The sequence below is a fragment of the Nematostella vectensis genome, chromosome 8 (genome assembly GCF_932526225.1).
Source record: "Nematostella vectensis chromosome 8, jaNemVect1.1, whole genome shotgun sequence".
In the NCBI taxonomy this organism is placed as follows: Eukaryota; Metazoa; Cnidaria; class Anthozoa; order Actiniaria; family Edwardsiidae; genus Nematostella; species Nematostella vectensis.
The window spans coordinates 7807542-7829397 of record NC_064041.1 but is presented as its reverse complement, the minus strand read 5'-3'; the positions used below and the strand labels follow the sequence as shown (position 1 = coordinate 7829397).

At 39.4% G+C, this 21856-nt stretch overlaps 1 protein-coding gene across 2 annotated transcripts in view; it reads right to left on the bottom strand.

Annotated features, from left to right (window-relative positions):
* LOC5505709 (nonsense-mediated mRNA decay factor SMG7) overlaps positions 1-21856 on the bottom strand; it is a 26339-nt gene extending 4483 nt beyond the window's left edge. Inside the window, exons 1-20 of one of the 2 annotated variants that reach the window (XM_048730893.1) lie at positions 21755-21856; positions 21623-21654; positions 20752-20803; positions 17868-17942; positions 17427-17487; positions 16692-16763; positions 16506-16584; positions 16274-16363; positions 15613-15684; positions 12936-13014; positions 12518-12604; positions 11752-11837; positions 11632-11681; positions 11166-11303; positions 11063-11093; positions 8556-8721; positions 8140-8210; positions 7805-7865; positions 6741-6845; positions 5684-5780 (exon numbers count right to left, since the gene is read on the bottom strand). In XM_048730893.1, the coding sequence (XP_048586850.1) occupies positions 5684-5780; positions 6741-6845; positions 7805-7865; positions 8140-8210; positions 8556-8721; positions 11063-11093; positions 11166-11303; positions 11632-11681; positions 11752-11837; positions 12518-12604; positions 12936-13014; positions 15613-15684; positions 16274-16363; positions 16506-16584; positions 16692-16763; positions 17427-17487; positions 17868-17942; positions 20752-20803; positions 21623-21654; positions 21755-21792 (1542 nt within the window). In that variant the 5' untranslated portion in view covers positions 21793-21856. The remainder of the gene's footprint in view (positions 1-5683; positions 5781-6740; positions 6846-7804; positions 7866-8139; positions 8211-8555; positions 8722-11062; positions 11094-11165; positions 11304-11631; positions 11682-11751; positions 11838-12517; positions 12605-12935; positions 13015-15612; positions 15685-16273; positions 16364-16505; positions 16585-16691; positions 16764-17426; positions 17488-17867; positions 17943-20751; positions 20804-21622; positions 21655-21754) is intronic. The other variant, XM_048730894.1, reaches the window with a different exon arrangement.

The window sequence follows — 21856 nt, the reverse complement described above, 5'->3', positions numbered from 1 at the left end:
TAGTGCTAACATACTAACATATGATTATTAACACCGAGGAGCCATTTGTATCTATATTTTGACACGTAGTTTTTGGTGTATTGACATGTAGTCATTTACATGTGAAGCACCAGAAGAGTTGATATAACTTATAAACATATAAGCGATGAATAAAAACATTACGCCTCATATATACATATAAGCGATGAATAAAAACATTACACCTCATATATACATATAAGCGATGAATAAAAACATTACACCTCATATATACATATAAGCGATGAATAAAAACATTACACCTCATATATACATATAAGCGATGAATAAAAACATTACACCTCATATATACATATAAGCGATCAATAAAAACATTACACCTCATATATACATATAAGCGATGAATAAAAACATTACACCTCATATATACATATAAGCGATGAATAAAAACATTACACCTCATATATACATATAAGCGATCAATAAAAACATTACACCTCATATATACATATAAGCGATCAATAAAAACATTACACCTCATATATACATATAAGCGATGAATAAAAACATTACACCTCATATATACATATAAGCGATGAATAAAAACATTACACCTCATATATACATATAAGCGATGAATAAAAACATTACACCTCATATATACATATAAGCGATCAATAAAAACATTACACCTCATATATACATATAAGCGATGAATAAAAACATTACACCTCATATATACATATAAGCGATGAATAAAAACATTACACCTCATATATACATATAAGCGATGAATAAAAACATTACACCTCATATATACATATAAGCGATGAATAAAAACATTACACCTCATATATACATATAAGCGATGAATAAAAACATTACACCTCATATATACATATAAGCGATCAATAAAAACATTACACCTCATATATACATATAAGCGATGAATAAAAACATTACACCTCATATATACATATAAGCGATGAATAAAAACATTACACCTCATATATACATATAAGCGATGAATAAAAACATTACACCTCATATATACATATAAGCGATGAATAAAAACATTACACCTCATATATACATATAAGCGATGAATAAAAACATTACACCTCATATATACATATAAGCGATCAATAAAAACATTACACCTCATATATACATATAAGCGATCAATAAAAACATTACACCTCATATATACATATAAGCGATGAATAAAAACATTACACCTCATATATACATATAAGCGATGAATAAAAACATTACACCTCATATATACATATAAGCGATGAATAAAAACATTACACCTCATATATACATATAAGCGATCAATAAAAACATTACACCTCATATATACATATAAGCGATGAATAAAAACATTACACCTCATATATACATATAAGCGATGAATAAAAACATTACACCTCATATATACATATAAGCGATGAATAAAAACATTACACCTCATATATACATATAAGCGATGAATAAAAACATTACACCTCATATATACATATAAGCGATGAATAAAAACATTACACCTCATATATACATATAAGCGATCAATAAAAACATTACACCTCATATATACATATAAGCGATGAATAAAAACATTACACCTCATATATACATATAAGCGATGAATAAAAACATTACACCTCATATATACATATAAGCGATGAATAAAAACATTACACCTCATATATACATATAAGCGATGAATAAAAACATTACACCTCATATATACTACCTCGAACAGAGTGGTGTGCAGCTAGCACCAATTCTTCAAACGATAATTTCTTCCTTTTTTGCATACTATTCCCACTAAGAAGAAGAGGACTGGAAAAATCATTTTTCAAACGATAATTTCTTCCTTTTTTTGCATACTATTCCCACTAAGAAGAAGAGGACTGGAAAAATCATTTTTCAAACAATAATTTCTTCCTTTTTTTGCATACTATTCCCACTTATGAGAGGAATGGAGAAATCATTTTCCAAACAATAATTTCTTCCTTTTTTGCATACTATTCCCACTAAGAACAAGAGGACTGGAAAAATCATTTTTCAAACAATAATTTCTTCCTCTTTTTGCATCTATTTCCACTTATGAGAGGAATGGAGAAATCATTTTCCAAACAATAATTTCTTCCTTTTTTTGCATACTATTCCCACTAAGAAGAAGAGGACTGGAAAAATCATTTTTCAAACAATAATTTCTTCCTTTTTTTGCATACTATTCCCACTTATGAGAGGAATGGAGAAATCATTTTCCAAACAATAATTTCTTCCTTTTTTGCATACTATTCCCACTAAGAAGAAGAGGACTGGAAAAATCATTTTTCAAACAATAATTTCTTCCTCTTTTTGCATCTATTTCCACTTATGAGAGGAATGGAGAAATCATTTTCCAAACAATAATTTCTTCCTGTTTTTGCATACTATTCCCATTTAGAAGGAGATGAATGGAAAAATCATATTTAAACAATAATTTCCTCCATCTTTTTGCAACGGTACAGCTGTGCATGTAAATAGACAAATAATAATCAGTGAATAAAATTGTACCGAAATAATAACTGAGGGCGCTTGCAATATCAATTTCCCGCCAATTCTAGAGTCAAAACGTCAGCAAAGAATTTCATATTTCTTGACACAGGTGACAGCCAAATTAAAGTCAAAGCTTTCGTTATTTCCTGTAGCTTAAATGCTGCCTTCATAGTATTTTTTGTGGATTTTCGTGCCCGAAGATGGAAATAGAAAAAAAAAAATAAAACAAATAAAACCCAGTTTCTAACTGAAATTACACAGTTTTGTTAGAAGCGAATGTTGTATTTTAGTATCAGTTTAAAAAAATTTCCTAGAGTGTATATTCGTTTGCACAGTTTGTAGTACAGGATAAAAAAATGCAAAATGTTGCATTTTTGGCAGAAGTATGACATAGTGATTGTTTTTTTAATGAACGTTTAAGGTTTTGAAAAAAGAAGATCTGAATTCGATTTTTTTCGCAAAAGAAAAAGATTGTTGGCCCAATCTAAGAATATTGAAATTAAATATATCGTATCAAAGGATGCTTAGAGAACTACAAAGTATTCGTTTTGCGTTTAATTCAGGAGTGAAAATGACGTTATACCTGAATAAAGACCAACTTAAGAAAAACAAATATGGGACAAAAGATGCAGATGTATGTCAATATGGTGTTTCAATCAATCATGAATACGCTTTACTTCCTATAGCTTGAATTACAAAAGCTAACTCGCAATCAATATATCATTTTGTGTAACTTGAATTCGCTCAAAATATCACTTTTTAAAACTTCCCCAGTTATTTTTTCTTAAAGGATCAAAGTAATCTTGTAATACAAGGTAAAACTCATGAATCTTATTTAGCATATTTTCTGAAGTTGGTTTCTAAAGTTGATTTGGAAAACGATAACAGGGAAAGTAGGCCGACTTTTGACAGAAAGGATATTAAATGTGTACTACTTATCAGTGCCAAAAGATACCTGTTTTTAATTTCAGACCCACAATATTCATAAGTTTTCTTTGGACGCACTCAAACGTCGGAAGAGCCGCGACGTTTCAGCACACAAGGCGCAAACCTTTAGAAAAAAAATCTAATTCAAAAGCCAAAAGCCTTGAAGCCATAAAGCGGTATGAAAATACCCATACAACGTTTTTATTTAATTTCACAAAAGAAGTAACTTTAACAAGAGGGCCGTCCCTTCTTAAGTAACAATATTTATTCTATCATGAGTTATGCAAATTTGCCGCAGTGGAGAAACGGAGAAAGGGTACTCGCCGGTTCCAAGTCGTTATGGTGAAACGCGAAGGTGATTCGCCAAGGAACGCTCAAAAAGAGATTGGTTTTACTAATGCGTCTGGAGAACCATAAACACTAACGAGATAAAAGGATTTATTCTGGAAAAGTTTTTGTTTAAGGATATTTAAGGAGGACCCCGCCGTGATAAGGCACGCTATTTTGAAACGTGTGGAAAACCAGATTTGGAAAGGTGAGGATTTGGAAAGGTGAGGATCTCACGGCTGTGCGAAGGGCGAAAATGTACGTTTTCTTGAGACTGATGATGATAAATTTACAAAAAAGAATGGATCTCTCCAGCAGGGGGTTTAAGCCATATTAATCAGAGATTGATGAAATAGAGAGCCATTAAGCGCGGGTCTCTCTACAACTAATCAACAATTTATCGGCAGACTAACTTCAGATACTGATATCTAAAAGGCGGAAATTCTATCGTGGCGAGTCATTCTAGGTATTTAGGCGAGAAGATTAAAGATGGGACGAGCAGTGCGTGTACGTCTTCGCCGAGTACTGTACGGCTTAACACTGTTCACGGTTGTGGTTTATATAAGCGCTAAATGGCGCGATGATTTCGCTGGTAGCGAAGGCCGTGATGAGAGACAAGGATTTGTTTACACGCATTACGGGAAGTGCTTCAACCTCTCGCACTGCGAAGACAATAGGCTAAAGGTCGACGTTCCCGAGATCCGCAAGGCTCAGCTCGTTCTGACACGTATGCTGCGGGTCTTCGCGCTCATCTGCGAGGAGCACTTTGTGCGTTATGTACTCTACCGCGGGACGTTACTGGGGGCCGCGCGGGATACGGGATTCAACACGTTTGATGACGATATTGATGTGGCTGTTCCAAAGCGGGACTTTGCCCTTCTGGTCGACGCTCTTCAGCGCCACCTCCCTGACGACATCATGCTTCAGACAGAAGAAACAGATCCTAACTACAGCGCGCCTGCTCTATCCTGCATGACCGCTGCCCTACGCGACACCAGGAGTTGCTATACCAGCATTCCTTGCGAGGATAGTGAGTGCCCGTACAATGGTCTCCGGCTGAAGATTCATGTCCTGCCTTCAAGTGGGAGCGGATATTTCTTGGATATGTATTCGTCGGAATCTTATCTATGGAGATATATCATGGGCCCTCTCTGGTTCAAGCACGGAGATATTTTCCCCGTGGCCAGGCTAAGGTTTGAGGGGTTTATGTTCGACGTGCCAAGAAACTGGAAGCAAGTGTTGAGGGCGTTGTACGGTATGTCCTTCATGAGGGTGCCTCCGAAGAGTCCCTTGCGGAGAACTATGGCAGGTTCAATAGTGAATAGTACGCACAACTGTATGGGAAAATGGAGTTCTTCTTACATGGAGGTCTAACCGTCAGTGGGCTAGAATTGTCTGTTGCCAACCGAGCTGACATTGTCGACAATAAAGGGCGTACTGGCATCAGTGCTGCAGTCCCTACTCTGATGGTGGTTGAGCCTGCGCCAACACAAAAGCTATTTTGCAGGGGGAAACAATAGTACAACTTTGACCAGCGGATGCCCTTTAAGAATAGGGCATCGGCCAGAGGGACCGAACATTTAACATCGGAAAGGGTATAACTACAGGAATAAGACTACAAACAAGCTGTAGAAAATGGTATGGTATGCGCAGGCGTGGTGTAGACAAGCTATAAATCAACACAATGTTGAAAAAATATGTTGTAAGCATCTGTGAAACAGAGAAGTTTGAGCGCTGACGTTTCAAGCGTTAGCCCTTCGTCGGAGCAAAAAGGAGGATATGTTATGTCCGAGGTACCCCCACCCCTACCCCTTCAGGTACAATTTGCCCCCTGGCCTTGTGTTCCAGCTTGAGGTATTTCTAACCCCCTCCCCCATCCCCCTTCCTTAATATGTACAATTTGTTCCCTAACCTCATTGTCAGGACTAGAGGAGTCGGTGCGAAGTGAGAAATGCGCCAGACCCGTCGAGAGATCTTCCACTTTAGAGAGAACCCTGAAACCATAGGTTTGAAACAAACAAAGGTTAGTTTCGTAGAAAGAAAAAAACTCGCGGCTAAATAGAAAACTGCATTCTGTAAATACTTGCTTATTTGGCTTAGAAAATAGCGTACGACATTGGCCCGGCCAACCATTCTAAAACTACTTAAAAAAACATTCCGATGCAAATACTTGGAGCACCTTTTGAAGGTATCAATTATTTGCAACGTTGAGGTGCAAACGATGCTATATGACCTCTAAAATCTAAAAGTTCATTTTATTATGGAAAGGAAATCAATGTTGCCTAGGAGAAAATGACGAAATAGAAGCTTCCGTGTTTAATCTCATGTTCTCATGCTCTCGTGTTGTCCTTGCCGTCAAATTCTTGTGGCAACTTCACTGTTGTTGAAATAGGAATCCCAACTTAATGGGTTCTCCTCCACATCTTATACATCGTATGTATAGGTATTGTGGCGTGGTAGCCAATGGTATGAATATTAAAAATGAGATGACGAGTTTAGTGGCAGTTAGGTTGCAAGCAAAAGTGGTGTTAATGTAATTATATGATTATATAGTGGTAGTAAGGACGCTGTTGGCATGTAGCATTAGTATGTGTGTGTACCTTGAAGTATGTAGCTACGCCTTAATAAATATGTGGGGGACCAAGACAACTTCATGGTTTTATTAGAAACATTTGTGTAGCCTAATAAATTGTTTTCCTAGCGAACACATCCCCCTTCCAATAAAAATCGGTTATCTGTAGTTCGCGTAGCCTGCTAGTCGGCTCTCAGGGTATTCGGAAATGTTTTGTTTTCGAATATTGAGAATTCTGTGGTCTCAGCGCATCTCGGTCTTGCGAGCGCCAAAGAATTTCCAATAATCTAAGAAAAAACATTTCTGAATAACCCTGAATGAGAGCCGGCTAGAAGGCTACAGTTCGCGTTTGGTGCTAAGAGATACATAAATACGCACACACCTTGGAAAGTTACTAGCCAGACGGGTTCCAAACTTGATTAACCGGTTTATCCTGTGTGCCATTTCATCCTCTACTTTCGACTTATGAATAGTGAAGCTCAGTTTCCTAAATAAAAAAAAAAATTAGGAGAGCAAAGCCTGGGCTGCTACTGTACTGTAATCTGAAGCGTGGGCCACCTGTGGACACTATTGTGCTACAATATGAAACGTGGGTTACCTGTGGGCTGTTAATGAACTGTAACGAATTTGGGAATCTGAAGCCTCTGAAGGTTCTTATAAATCGGGTAAATTAGGAGGGGGTGAATAGGGGTATGTAAATCCGACGACGCGCTACATTTTCGGGGCAAATCCGTGGATCCACAGATATTTTTAGATCCGCATGGTTTTATTGATAAACAAAAGCATCGATTAAAATTCATTTAAAATCCGAAATTCGACTGTCAAAGCAGTCAAAATTCGAAATCTGCGCCCAAATTGTCAACAGATCCGTGATCCGCCGTATTTCAAAAAAACCGCCAATCCGCTGAAATAATCATCAAAATCCGTAGTCCGTGAGCACTTCGGGGCCGAATCCGCCGAATCGCGAACCTATTCACCCTCCCTAATCAGGCTTTTTACGTTCTTAATTAGTTCTTATTCTTCCATATAAACCCAACAATAACGGTTTCTAGCTAGAGTACTTGCTAACTAAAACAATCAATGGTGTACATAACATTTAAGCCCATGTTGTATTTAACTTATATATGTACTTGTATGGTTATCAACCATAGATCGTGTTTTAAATTGTCTAATCCATGTTATATTTTATAGGTTCAAAAGGTGACTCAAATGACAAATTTCAGTTTTTAATCTCTATGTCCTTCAGGGACGTAGCCAGGGGGGTGGCTTAGGGGGCCCGGGCCCCCTTTTAGCAGCCAAAAATACAGTAAATGTATGAGTCATTATCTAAAATACAGGAGAAAATGTCTTGAAAGTTCCTTTTGGGCCCCCTCCTGTTAAAAATCCTGGCCGCCGCTGTCCTTAAACGCAGGTTTACTGTATTGTACTATTGTTGCTTGGGTTTACCTGTGTGCCGATCTCAAGGGAAGAAAGCTATGCAGTTCCCAGTCCTCTTTCAATGGAATATCTGAAAAAAGTCACAGTGAAACAAAAACGTTGAAAAATGTGTGCCCGTGCGCGAAGCCCGCTGTTTTCAAAGTACTGATAACAGCTTTCAGGGTTAAGGATTGAGTTAATAGCGTGATTGACCATAGTATTTATACAATACGTACCACAGGTTTCAGGGTTGAGGATTGAGTTAATAGCGTGATTCACCGTAGTTATACAATACGTACCACAGGTTTCAGGGTTGAGGATTGAGTTAATAGCTTGATTCACCATAGTAGTTATGGAATACGTACCACAGGTTTCAGGGTTGAAGTTTAATTTCGCAGGCAGCAGGTTCAGGAGAGACGCAAAATTGCTCCAAACTCTAAAAATTAAACAAGAACCTCAATCGAAACATGCAAGGTCTCTATCCTGTCCAAGTTAATTTTTTCTGATTCGATTGTTTTGGAAAATTCCAATTTAATAAATTGGTCTTATAGAAGTTGAACGACTTGAAACTGAGTTGTCTGGAATGTGTTCGGAATTGACAATTATTGTCCCCCGAATGTGTTTGTAATGTACGCTATTATCTTTGGAATGTGTTTGGGATTGACGATATTGTCTCCGAAATGTGTTCGAGAAACACGGCATTGACTTCGGAATGTACAATATTCTTCGGATGTACAGTACAATGTTAAACACGATCGTAGACCAGGCGTCAAACACTCACCGTTCCTCCTTGACGAGGTCTTCCCGCCACAGAGAGCTTGCATTAGCAGCTACCCATTGACAAAACACACTTATCAGGGGTAGGGTTAGGAGGGAATTGTCCCGTGGCTGGTCATCCTCCTGAAGGTGGTCAATGGCCCAGCATACGGACGCGATGAACATCTCCACTATGGAAAGGAAACAACCATGGACACAACGTTAGATTCTTCTCTCAAAACCTTAGAAAAGAAACCGGCGACATAAATTCGTAGAGAAAAGTCACTTGCATAACGAGACTTCTAACTTATTAATAAAAACAAAAACCATAAACATCTTGCCACCAATCCCTAACTAAATCGTCCGTCCCTTAGTTTAATTAATAAAAATAGCTTAACACCCTTCACCATTGCCATTGCGAAAAAAATTGCCCCACACTCATTACCACTGCCACCGCGAAACTAACTGCGGAACACCCTTCACCACTACCGCCGAGAAAAAAAAGCGCAACACCTATAACCACTGCCACCGCAATAAAAAAATGCCCTACACCCTTCACCACCGCCACCGCGAAAAAATAGCCTAACACCCATCACCACTGCCACGGCGAAAAATAGCCCAACACCCATCGTCACTGCCACGGCGAAAAATAGCCCAACACCCATCACTACTACCACGGCGAAAAATAGCCCAACACCCATCACCACTGCCACCACGGCGAAAAATAGCCCAACACCCATCACCACTGCCACCGCGAAAAATAGCCCAACACCCGTCACCACTGCCACCACGAAAAATAGCCCAACACCCATCACCACTGCCACCACGAAAAATAGCACAACACCCATCACCACTGCCACCGCGAAAAATAGCACAACACCCATCACCACTGCCACGGCGAAAAATAGCACAACACCCATCACCACTGCCACGGCGAAAAATAGCCCAACACCCATCACCACTGCCACGGCGAAAATAGCCCAACACCCATCACCACTGCCACGACGAAAAATAGCCCAACACCCATCACCACTGCCACGACGAAAAATAGCACAACACCCATCACCACTGCCACGGCGAAAAATAGCACAACACCCATCACCACTGCCACCGCGAAAAATAGCAAAACACCCATCACCACTGCCACGACGAAAAATAGCCCAACACCCATCACCACTGCCACCACGGCGAAAAATAGCCCAACACCCATCACCACTGCCACCGCGAAAAATAGCCCAACACCCGTCACCACTGCCACCACGAAAAATAGCCCAACACCCATCACCACTGCCACCACGAAAAATAGCACAACACCCATCACCACTGCCACCGCGAAAAATAGCACAACACCCATCACCACTGCCACGGCGAAAAATAGCACAACACCCATCACCACTGCCACGGCGAAAAATAGCACAACACCCATCACCACTGCCACGGCGAAAAATAGCCCAACACCCATCACCACTGCCACCGCGAAAAATAGCAAAACACCCATCACCACTGCCACGACGAAAAATAGCCCAACACCCATCACCACTGCGACGGCGAAAAATAGCCCAACACCCATCACCACTGCCACCGCGAAAAATAGCAAAACACCCTTCACCACTGCCACGACGAAAAATAGCCCAACACCCATCACCACTGCCACGACGAAAAATAGCCCAACACCCATCACCACTGCCACCACGAAAAATAGCCCAACACCCATCACCACTGCCACCACGAAAAATAGCCCAACACCCATCACCACTGCCACCACGAAAAATAGCCCAACACCCATCACCACTGCCACCACGAAAAATAGCCCAACACCCATCACCACTGCCACGACGAAAAATAGCCCAACACCCATCACCACTGCCACGACGAAAAATAGCACAACACCCATCACCACTGCCACGGCGAAAAATAGCCCAACACCCATCACCACTGCCACCACGAAAAATAGCCCAACACCCATCACCACTGCCACCACGAAAAATAGCCCAACACCCATCACCACTGGCACTGCGAAAAATAGCACAACACCCATCACCACTGCCACGACGAAAAATAGCACAACACCCATCACCACTGCCACGGCGAAAAATAGCCCAACACCCATCACCACTGCCACGGCGAAAAATAGCACAACACCCATCACCACTGCCACGGCGAAAAATAGCCAAACACCCATCACCACTGCCACCGCGAAAAATAGCCAAACACCCATCACCACTGCCACGGCGAAAAATAGCCCAACACCCATCACCACTGCCACGGCGAAAAATAGCCCAACACCCATCACCACTGCCACCGCGAAAAATAGCTTAACACCCATCACCACTGCCATGGCGAAAAATAGCCCAACACCCATCACCACTGCCACCGCGAAAAATAGCTTAACACCCATCAACACTACCACGACGAAAAATAGCCCAACACCCATCACCTATATCATTACCTCTGGTACCACCACTGCCATCACAACAACACCCACTATCGTTTTCTTTAGTTTTCATGATTTAAATGCCTCATTCTTTTTACCTGTAAGCTCAAGTCCCATGATCCAACTCTCCTGTAAAAAGAAACATTCATTTATCCAAAATAAGAAAATTAATCCCAGCTACATATGCTATACTATAATCACCTCTTCGTCCTTGCTTATACAGTCAAACTCCTCCAGTTCCTCAGCCCCACCCGTACGGATGTGGAAAAGCGTGAAGAGGCAGATGGTAAGCAGGCGGACAAGCTCCCCGGATGATAAAAGATTCTGTCGAAGGACGACCTGAGACACAAAAGGGCCAAGAAGCAAATGATCAGTCTGGTACAACAAGCGAAAAAACAGACACAAAACAACCCGGCCCATTCAATTCATTTGACCCATTCGACAGTTCTAGCATTGAAAGATATCATGAGTCTTGTCATGATTTCTACAATGGAGCAAGCTCAGTGATTCTACTGAATGTATAAAACACTTATAAATAACTTTCATCATTTTCTGACCATGGAATGGGGAATTTATACCTATTCCGTGGAAATGCCATTTGCAATTTGCCATTTGCAATTATATAAGGAAGATGGGTGTCTCACTAGTATCTCAGCTTTTGTTATACCTTGAATTCTTCTACCAAACGAATTTGCAGCTTTTTCGCCTCACTCAAGTCTGACAAACAAAGGATATGTTATAATAATAAAAACAAAAAGATAAATCTTGATCATGGAGACTTTCCTACCTTGTACGAGGTAGATGGCACTATGAAATTGCAGAAACAGGTGAATAAACTCCGCCTTGGAAATTGCACCCATGGACAAAGACGAACTGAAAACAGGAAAGCTGTGATCTAAGCAAAGTTGCAAATCATCCATGATTGAAGTATGATACTAAATCTACAAAATGAAATAGAAATAGGGAAGCTTATCGCCTTCTTTGTAGTTGGAAAGGTGAATTACGAGAACAGGCCCGTACCAAGGGGGGGTGCAGGGGGTTCGAACGTATCCCCCCACAACGGCTGAAGGTCCACTTTTGGTTCTCAATAGACATAAAAATACTATATTAAAGCATAAGCTAGATCACTCTGGTATGTAGCCAAATCCGACAATAAACGTCACGTGGAGATACTGCAAAGGCAAATAAAATCTCTTTTCTTTCTTGGGCCGTCAGATTTTTACGAGAGAACTCATCCCCCCCCCCCCCCACACACACACACACTTTTTCGTATTTTGCACCCCTTCAAAGAAAATCCTGGGTGTGGGACTGAAATATGTGATCAAGTCACAGCCCTAGAAGGTGCCTCAGACAGCCACGGAATATATATGGGTTAATATGGGTTAGAATTCTCATGAATAAATACTGTTGGACGTTAACATTGTAACTATGCTAATAAATGAAAAAAATAATTATTTCATATCAAAAATATTAATATCATATAAAAACTTAGTTATCATGTTTTGTTACAAGTAGGGATGATTGAAAAGAAAGATGTATATTGATTACGGTACCTGTGCGTATTGTGGCAAGAGGAGATCTTGTTGAACGTCTTGTGCAGGTTGGTAGAAGCCGCCGGAAATTGGTTCTTCACTGCAATGCTGCAGAAATAGCAAGAGAAGTTGAGAGGTGTGGTCAGCAACATGGGTACCACATACATATAGAATACATATCAAACAATATACTAAATGGCATACGTTGTATTACAATCGATTTAGAGATACTACGACATATTGTTGCACAAGGCACGATAAGAGGAATAGTGTACGAATTGGTACTCTATATACTACATAGCATTTTGGCATGAAGTAACTCGAAAAGGGTTCTTATAAGAGTTTTTAAACTCTGAGTTGAAGAAGCCCTGCACTGATCAAGGCGTATTGGCGTACTTATAACTTATCACAGGTTTCAAAGAAGAAAGTGATTACAAACCTTCGACAATAAAAGTAAACCGTTCCTAGGTGATCACCGCGGGCACTGGCCAGGATTGCAAGCTGGTTGTATGGCTGACCTGGGAAAGCAAACATTTAAATATTGGTTATTTTATCTTTGAATGTCGTTTCTATCAATAGAGCTATAGTTGAAGGTCTCGTAAGTGACCACCTTGGGAACTGAGAATTGTGGTCGTTAACGGAGCTGGTCTTTTACGAGAGCTTGCTCTCATAAGCGACCACTGGGCGCCAAAAACTTGAAAAATAGGCGTTGGTCGCTTAAGAGAGCTTAATTAAAATTGAATCTAAAAGTTAACGTGATAATAACAACGCTGTGATATTTTGGTTTATTGCTTGATTTTAAAAGTAGGTATTTGACTTGTCATGAGAGTGAGTTGTTTTATTTTATAGCAATTAATTCTACGCAAAGTAGCTCGTTATGCTCGTTTATATCGACGACTTAAGCTTTTCGTCATGAGAAAATCTTCTGCGTCTACGACGATCGCATGGCGTCTTTTGTTGGCCGATTTCTAAAGCGTGCAACAAATAAGTGGATGGCTATTGTAACTGGAAAAAGGAGCTGGCAATGGACTAGAGATTCCTTGCATTTACAAATTTTCTGGAGACAAAGAAATGGTTGAAATTGAAGTTAGAAAATTGAAATTATGGAATTCTTTAATAATTGCCTACTGGAAAGGCAGCTTTTGTGAAACATTACAACATTTTCGCTTTATATGTGATTTCAGCATGCATTGGATATGATGTTTATCAGGGGCCAGTTCCTGAAAAGCCGATTAGCGCTAACCCAGGGTTAAATTCGCCCTAACCCACGATTAGATTTTTACCCTCGGATTAGTTCTGTTCCCGAAAACGCTGGTTAACGCTAACTCACGAGGTGGGTTAATCGCTAACCTGCGCTACGGTTTAGTTGGCGTAACACAGGCCTCTCAAACTTTGTAGTAGAACTAATGTTTCATAAAATGTTGCTGATAAAAAAAACCGTAGGGATCAAATGTCCTAACATTTCGTTTTGTTATGCGACCTTCGTTGCGATGCTGGCTCGAAAATTGTGCTGGGACAGACAGAAAGTTACATGAAATTTATACTTGAAATGAATCTGTCTCACTAGTGTCACGCATCAACTCGAATCCTGCAAATGACACTTTTTTGGCCATGAAATGGAGGTAATTACAGGTGATGTAGAGGTGTTTTGGGGCTTCTCTGCAAAAATAAAACCGCTAAAGGTAAATTTAAGTTGCTCTCTGTTGATCTACTGGGTACCCTGTGTGATTTTTACTCCTCAAACCAGTTTTTCACTCGCTTAATCCAGGGTAAGTAAATCGGATTACTTGGCTTTCGGGAACAGTGAGTTATCCGTAGGTTAGCTAACCTAGGGCCGGTTCCTGAAAGGCCGATTAACTTAACTCTAGATCAGCGCCTAATCCCGGGTTAAAATTCGCTAATCGTAGGTTAGCTAACCTACGGATAACTCACTGTTCCCGAAAGCCAAGTAATCCCCCGAATTACTAACCCTGGATTAAACAAGTGAAAAACTGGTTTGAGGAGTAAAAATCACACAGGGTACCCAGTATATCAACAGAAAGCAACTTAAATTTACCTTTGGTGATTTTATTTTCGCAGACAAGCCCCAAAACACCTCTACATCACCTGTAATTACCTCCATTTCATGGCCAAAAAAGTGTCATTTGCAGGATTCGAGTTGGTGCGTGACACATGCGAGACAGATTCATTTCAAGTATAAATTTCATGTAACTTTCTGTCTGTCCCAGCACAATTTTCAAGTCAGCAACGCAACGAAGGTCACATAATAAAGCGAAATGTTAGGATATTTGATCCCTACATTGTTTTGTGTAACGTCTTTTTTGTCGACAACTTTATTTTATGAAGCTTTAGTTCTACTACAAAGTTTGGGAGGCCATAATAAAGCGAAATGTTAGGATATTTGATCCCTACATTGTTTTTTGTAACGTCTTTTTTGTCGACAACTTTATTTTATGAAGCTTTAGTTCTACTACAAAGTTTGGGAGGCCTGTGTTTCGCCAACTTAACAGTGGGTTAGCGAGTTAACCCACCTTGCGAGCAGGGTTAGATTTTACCTCCAAACTGACCCAGAGTTAGCGCTAACCAGCGTTTCGGGAACGGAACTAATCTGGGGGTAAAAATTTAATCGTGGGTTAGGGTTAATTTAACCCTGGGTTAGCGCTAATCGGCTTTTCAGGAACCGGCCCCAGGTGTTGACTGATGTTGTAAAGCCAAAAATCATTGTGGTCGCTTACGAGAGCTTAAAAATAAAAGAAAATCTCAGTTGGTGGTTTGAAATTGTGGTCGTTAACGGAGCTGGTCGCACCGATAAGTTGGTCGCTTACGAGAGCTTAGAATTACAGAGTTTGTGTGACAATTCAATCGGTGATTCGTGATCGTGGTCGTTATCGGGGCTGGTCGCTTACGAGAGGGGTCGCTCAAAGAGCTTCGACTGTATTTCCATTTTTCTTAATGACAATTAATACAAGCTCCTATGGTCATAACATATGTAACTAACTTATTGCTACAAAACAGTGATCACAATGCAGTAAAAATGTAATGCAATTAAGTATTCTGGACAAAATTTGATATGATATCTTGATACAGTTTTAAGTAGACAGTATTATGGTCCTTACCATTTGATGGCACGAGCAAAAGTGCATGACGGTAGAACACCTCAGCTTGCGTGGCATCGTCACAATAGCGAGCTGCCAAAAATGAGATTTACACTTTAATAGTGATGACACCCTAGTTGTAAAGAAGGGGTGGAGTTGCAATGTAAAAACAAGAAAGCCAAAAAGCTCACAAAGCCTTATAGAAAACTTACGAAAATTAAAATCAAACATAATATACTTAAATAATAAAAAAAACGTTCAAGTAAAAAATAAAAAAAACATAACTTTAATAACCCTATACTTCTAATAACATACTTCTAACAACTTCTTATGTGTAGTTCCAGAAAATATCCACCTCCCCTCCCCCCCCCATTGAGGGGATTGGAAATTCTGGGGGGGGGGGGGGGGGGCTGGGGGTTCAAACGCCCAGGAATTTCCAGAGGGGAGGGGGGGGGGGGTAAAATGCACTTTTTCCTTAACAGTTACTGGTTACTGTTTTTTCCAGGGGGTTGGAAATTCCAGAGGGGTGGGGGGGGGTCATTCCTCCGACCCCTTCAATAGGGGGGTATGGATATTTTCTGGAACTACACAATAGGAAAAGGAAAAGCATGGTATCAAAACCCTGTATTCCCTCCAATGCATGTTCTATTGTCATAAACAACCCCACTGACATTTGATTTACCAATGTCTCCAAGATGAACCAGGCAGTCCTGGCACACATAGTAACAAGACTGGGTGTGTGGACGCTTGGACGAGCTGTTAACATCTCCATCTACGAGAAAAAAACATAAGCCATGAGACCCAAAGCTAACAATATATGTGAATGCAATTGCTTTTTCTTATTTTCATAGCAGGGCTCGGTTTCATGTCTCCTACAATGGGAGCTGATTGTAATCTTTGAGGAACCAACTCACCATCAAGAAGCCCAAGATGTGACGACCGTGCATGCCCAGGTAGATCCAGGTCATATGTCATACACAACTCCTGCAAAAGCTGGACAGAAAAAAAAAACAGAATTCCATTAAATGCAATGAAATACTTTGATCACTTAGCTACATACCATCAGGGCTTAGAAAAGTGGGTGCTAATTCATTCCATACCTGGATATAGAAACCACTGGCAGTTTCCAGGAAAAGAGTGAGAACAGCTTGAACTTCATTCTTACTTGTGCACTAGAACAGAACAAAGATCAAAGTTAAATACACAATCACAACCGAGATCAGGAGCCAGAACCAAATAACAGCACATTTAATTCTCTGTTAGCAAGGGTATACGATAGCTTGACAAAAGGGTATTGCAGGCAAGCTACAGTATGTATGTAAGAGGGACTCCATAAGCCTGGAAATGTTGTTGCGCAGCAAGATGTTGTTACAGTATGTATGTAAGAGGGACTCCATAAGCCTGGAAATGTTGTTGCGCTGCAAGATATTAGTACAGTATGTATGTATGTATGTAAGAGGGACTCCATAAGCCTGAAAATGTTGTTGCACAGCAAAGATATTGTTAAAGTATGTATGTAAGAGGGACTCCATAAGCCTGGAAATGTTATTGAGCAACAAGATATGGATTGTTTTTAATAAACAACCCTGCAAATGGCCAAATGTGAGTGGTAGTTCTCACCCCATCTTCTCTCTCTGCAGACCCTGTATCAGGGCCGTAGCAGGGGGTGGGGCACTGAGGGCATGTGCTCCCCCAATATTTTCGAAAATTATGAGGAAATGACCAGTAGGGGCGTGCCCTATATTTTCTTAATGTTTCTGTATTGTGCCCCCCCCCCCCCCTCATCTACAACTCTGTGTAATTATAGCAAATGCCAATTAAAGAAGTGTACCTACCTTTTTGTCCCTAGCTTTTTCTCTCAAGAAATCAATCTGACTCTTGAAGGCACTATTCCACCTGTGACAGGAAATTCAACCATTATTATGGTAAGAGTGAATGCCACTTTTTTAGTTTTGTTTTGCAGTTATACTGAAAAAATAAAATCCAAACTCAGTTTATTCTGTCAATTTTTATTTCGAAACAATAAAGACATTTCCCTTATTTTAGGCATATTTTTTTTGGAAAAATATTTCACTTTCAAGTTTAAAGCAGGGTGAATAAAAATGATTACATATCACCCTATGTCCAGGGTTATAATATAACCGAGAGTGTTCACTTAGCAATAATGTTTTACTATGTATTTTCTGCCAGCAAGATTTGCAAGCAGTCTAAATAGGGACAGGTCTGTGTCCCCAACAACAATAATAATGTAATGATCGCTTATAAATACAACTTACAAGTCTTGCTCTATTTTCTTATCCAGAGCAAGTTCAAGGTCATTCAACAGGATCCTCTTGTACAGGTCTTGGAGCCTTGGAATAACATACATTGTGATTGTTTCTAGCTAAAGTGACTAATATCATAGTGCAATGTAGACTAACATGGCTACCAATAGTAAAGTTTTAATAAAAGTAGCAAATAACTGTTGTACAGTACCATGCCAGAATCGTCTTTTATTGACACAAATTATATAACGAGGAGGATTCCATAATATTATAATGCGCACTTGAGCGTTTCTTTGCCTTGATGGGTGGCTATTCATCTCAATCAAGGCTCCCATCATACAATAATACAAACTAATACAAACTATCTATTAGGCTATGTGTACAATGTTGACACTCAAACGCGCCGCAGCTCATTGCCGACTAAAATCTCCAAAAAGCTAGACATCCATTCAAAAATAGCCACTCAAACTCAATTATTTATATGAACATAAACCTAAACCTTAATTATAGTTGATATATTTTAGCAATAAAAACGGAAACAGCGATCGAAAAAGTCGAGAATTCAAGGCTAAAAGTGTTAATTAGCGTTACATCTTGTCTAATCAACTGTACAAAAATCGTTGTAAAAATGCTTAGAGACACGCTATTGATATAAAAATTGCACTTTCTTAATGTACTTACATTTGAGATTACCCTCAGCTTAGTTTTTTTCTTGTAAAATAGCTTCAATTGGATAATTTTGCAGTAACTACTTTTCACATAAAAACGTCATGTGAATTGTCGATGAAGAGAAAACATGTATAATGACGGCCTTTGTTAGACAATATCATAATTTTATAGTGATAGATGTTGTGTACATTAGTTGCAGTTTCAATAAATTGTGATTGTTAGAAACCTTGAACGCTTCCCTTGGAGTAGTTCTTGATTCAGTATCTCACTAACTTTTGTCATGCTGCTTCTATGTGACTAACTAGTCTGCTTATTAAACATGCTATGTAGCGTGCGCTAAGATATCTGATAACGCAAAGGGTGTCGTGTCAAGAACACGCTATTAGCCGTGCTGCCGCACCCTGTAAATCGAATGCATAACACGCAGAGTCGTTAGCACGCTAGCATGTCACTAGATGGTATGTGTACTTGCCGAGTTTTGGTAAGTTTATTAACGTGATCCCACACACAAGAACACAGCATCGCTCTAGCTATGGACACGGATAGTTCAGTCACCGGAGCGGAAAGAATTCCTCTTTGGCGAAAAAAGAAGCGACAGACAAGGGCCAAATATCAGAAGGACTATTACAGCAAGAATCGCAAGAAAATCAATAGAAAAATTAGGGGAAAGGCCAAGCTCAAAAGAGAGGAGAAACTAGCTAATCTTCCTGACGAAGTCGCAAATCGACGATTAAAATAACGGCAGAGTAAAGCTCATTAAAAAAGGAACATCTACATGGATATACGTTGCTAGCTTGGAGATTTCTATCTCTAGTACTTCGAGTTCTTGTTGCGTATCCTCATTCGATAATTTGTTTTTGAAGAAATGGTAACACGAACATACGACGCGAAACAGCTAGAACACGAACACGAATAGCTTTGAGAGATTAAGGAATGGGCTCGGTTTTTACATTTATTTGAGTGGTATTGCACATACGGATCTCATTCCTTCTCATTAAGATCGACGCAGTAGTAGAGGATGTTTTTTATGTGGGGCGGAAAAAGATCAACATCGTGATTTGGCGAAAGCCCCGCTAAAGATGTTGTAAAGTCATCTAAAAAAATAGAAGTACATTAACAAACTGCTGAATATTTTTCTTTTCTTTTATCATACACCGTTTAGTTTCTGGTTTAAAAAACAATTCACTACGCTCATAGGGAAATGATTAGCAATATCTTCCTCCATAGCAATGTGTTATGGCAAGAAATTAGCAAGTTGTTCGAAACTTGAATAAAAAATGTGCGTGCAGTGACGTCTCATGCGTATTAGTGACATGCTCTGCGAATTCGCCATATCTACTTACCAGCGTGCATGGCAAACACAGTTCTGACCGTGTCCATAAAAGACTCTGCGTGCGTTGACACAACGTAAAGTAATAGGATTAGGCTTAGGCACGATGAACCGTGCAAATTACACACTGATACGAGCCATGGCACGTTCCGGCGTGCATGTAACACAATTGGGTACCAACATTGAGCACATAGCCATTAGGCAAAGAAAAGTGTTCTTTAGCGTTACAATTTAAACTCCTTTTAATTATCTTCATAGCAATGAAACCAAGGGACAGCAAAATCCATAACAACAGTACTTAGTATATGCAGATTATTATAATAGTGAGTACCATCATATTAAGGTTCCACAGGCAAACCAAGCTATAGAAAGTGTGAGTATTTTTCAATGTGAAGAGGGAATGAAGTGTGATGAGTATTTTTCTTATTGGAAAAGAGATTTGTAGTCCCCCGTGATTTTAAACCCCTCTGTTTTGAAACCAAATCCTCTGCCAGGCCCGTACCCAGGATTATTCTTGGGGGCGGGGAGGGTGCGACATTCGAAAAAAATTGGACCTAATTTTTCTAAAGGGGGGGGGGGGGGTGGAGGGAGGGAGTTTTCTGATAAAAATCTGACCACCCCCGAAAAAACAAAAGTGATTTTTTAGTACATTTATTGTTTTAGTGCCTTTGCACTATCTCGACGTTTATTGTTTGGGATTTGGCTACAAAAAAGTCTGTCTTTTGGATTAATGACATTAGTAATTAGTCACACTATTGAGAACCGAAAGTGGACTTTCAGCCATTGTGGGGGTACGTTGGCACCCCCTGCATCCCTTCCCCCCCCCTCCCCCGTACAGGCCTGTGTGCTACCACCCACCATTATGGTAAGGTAGGTCAAAAAAGTATGTCTACTTACATCTGCCTTGATGACCATCCCGCACTACCAACATTGAAATCCTCAGATGTACCTGTGAAACAAGAGGCAAGAAATAGTAAATTTAAATGGAAGCATATATGATAAAGTTATATAGGTCATGTGTATCCTGTCTGTCACAAACTATTTGCACTGATTTTTATGGCTTGGTTTTAACTTTTGTTTACTGTGTAACTCAACCAAGTTCAAACTATTCAAGAAGAAGTAAGGGTCTTTTATGAATTTCTGGCATAACTTGTGGATTATGTAAAATACCATGAGCATGGTGGTGCCTGTTATCCAATCTAAATAATATCCAAACAAAGCTTTAAAGAATGAAAAAGGATTTAAAGAATGTAAATAAAATTTTAAAAATAAAAATAAACTTTCAATGCTTCTCTTTTGGCTAGTTTCGCATTGTAATTTTTAAATTAACAAGTACTTAAAAGTAATAGTTGTAACATGTATTTCCCTTTCCAGTGCTTTAAAATTATTTCAGTCACAGTTAATGTTATATTAGGTTATTTCCAATAAGTTTTAAGGTACACTTATGTATTCATTTCAAAAATGGTGGCCTAGCAAAGTAAAAATTATTCACAAAAAAAAAGAGCGGAGCGCAGAGTGATATTTTTATTACTTTACCTTTGCGCTATGAAAAAGTAAAAAAAAAAAAACACATGAATAACAAGAAAATAATAGATATTATGGAAAAATCCATCTACAAAATAAATTTAAAAGTTCAAGACCTTTTCTTCTCCAGAGAAATAAGGATGCGTAAGTGATATGTAAATCAAGCTGCTTTCCAATTAATAAAACCAGGTGAATATTGTGTCTCGTTAATATTTTCATATCTCAAAGCGCGTAAACAACTTACTTTTAAGGCCTGCACGAATAGTTTCCGCTTGTCTAAAAAAGACAAAAAATGCGTTTTAAACATGTCAACATCTATTATTTTATCTTATGTATCAATAAACGAATTTTACAACTATTTTCGTGAAGAACTTACCTTAAAACTTGAGCGGTTTGGCTGCCAATGGGCGCCATCTTGGATTCATGTTGTTACTGAAATGGGGAAAACCGCCGACTTTTACAAGGCAGCATCGCGGAT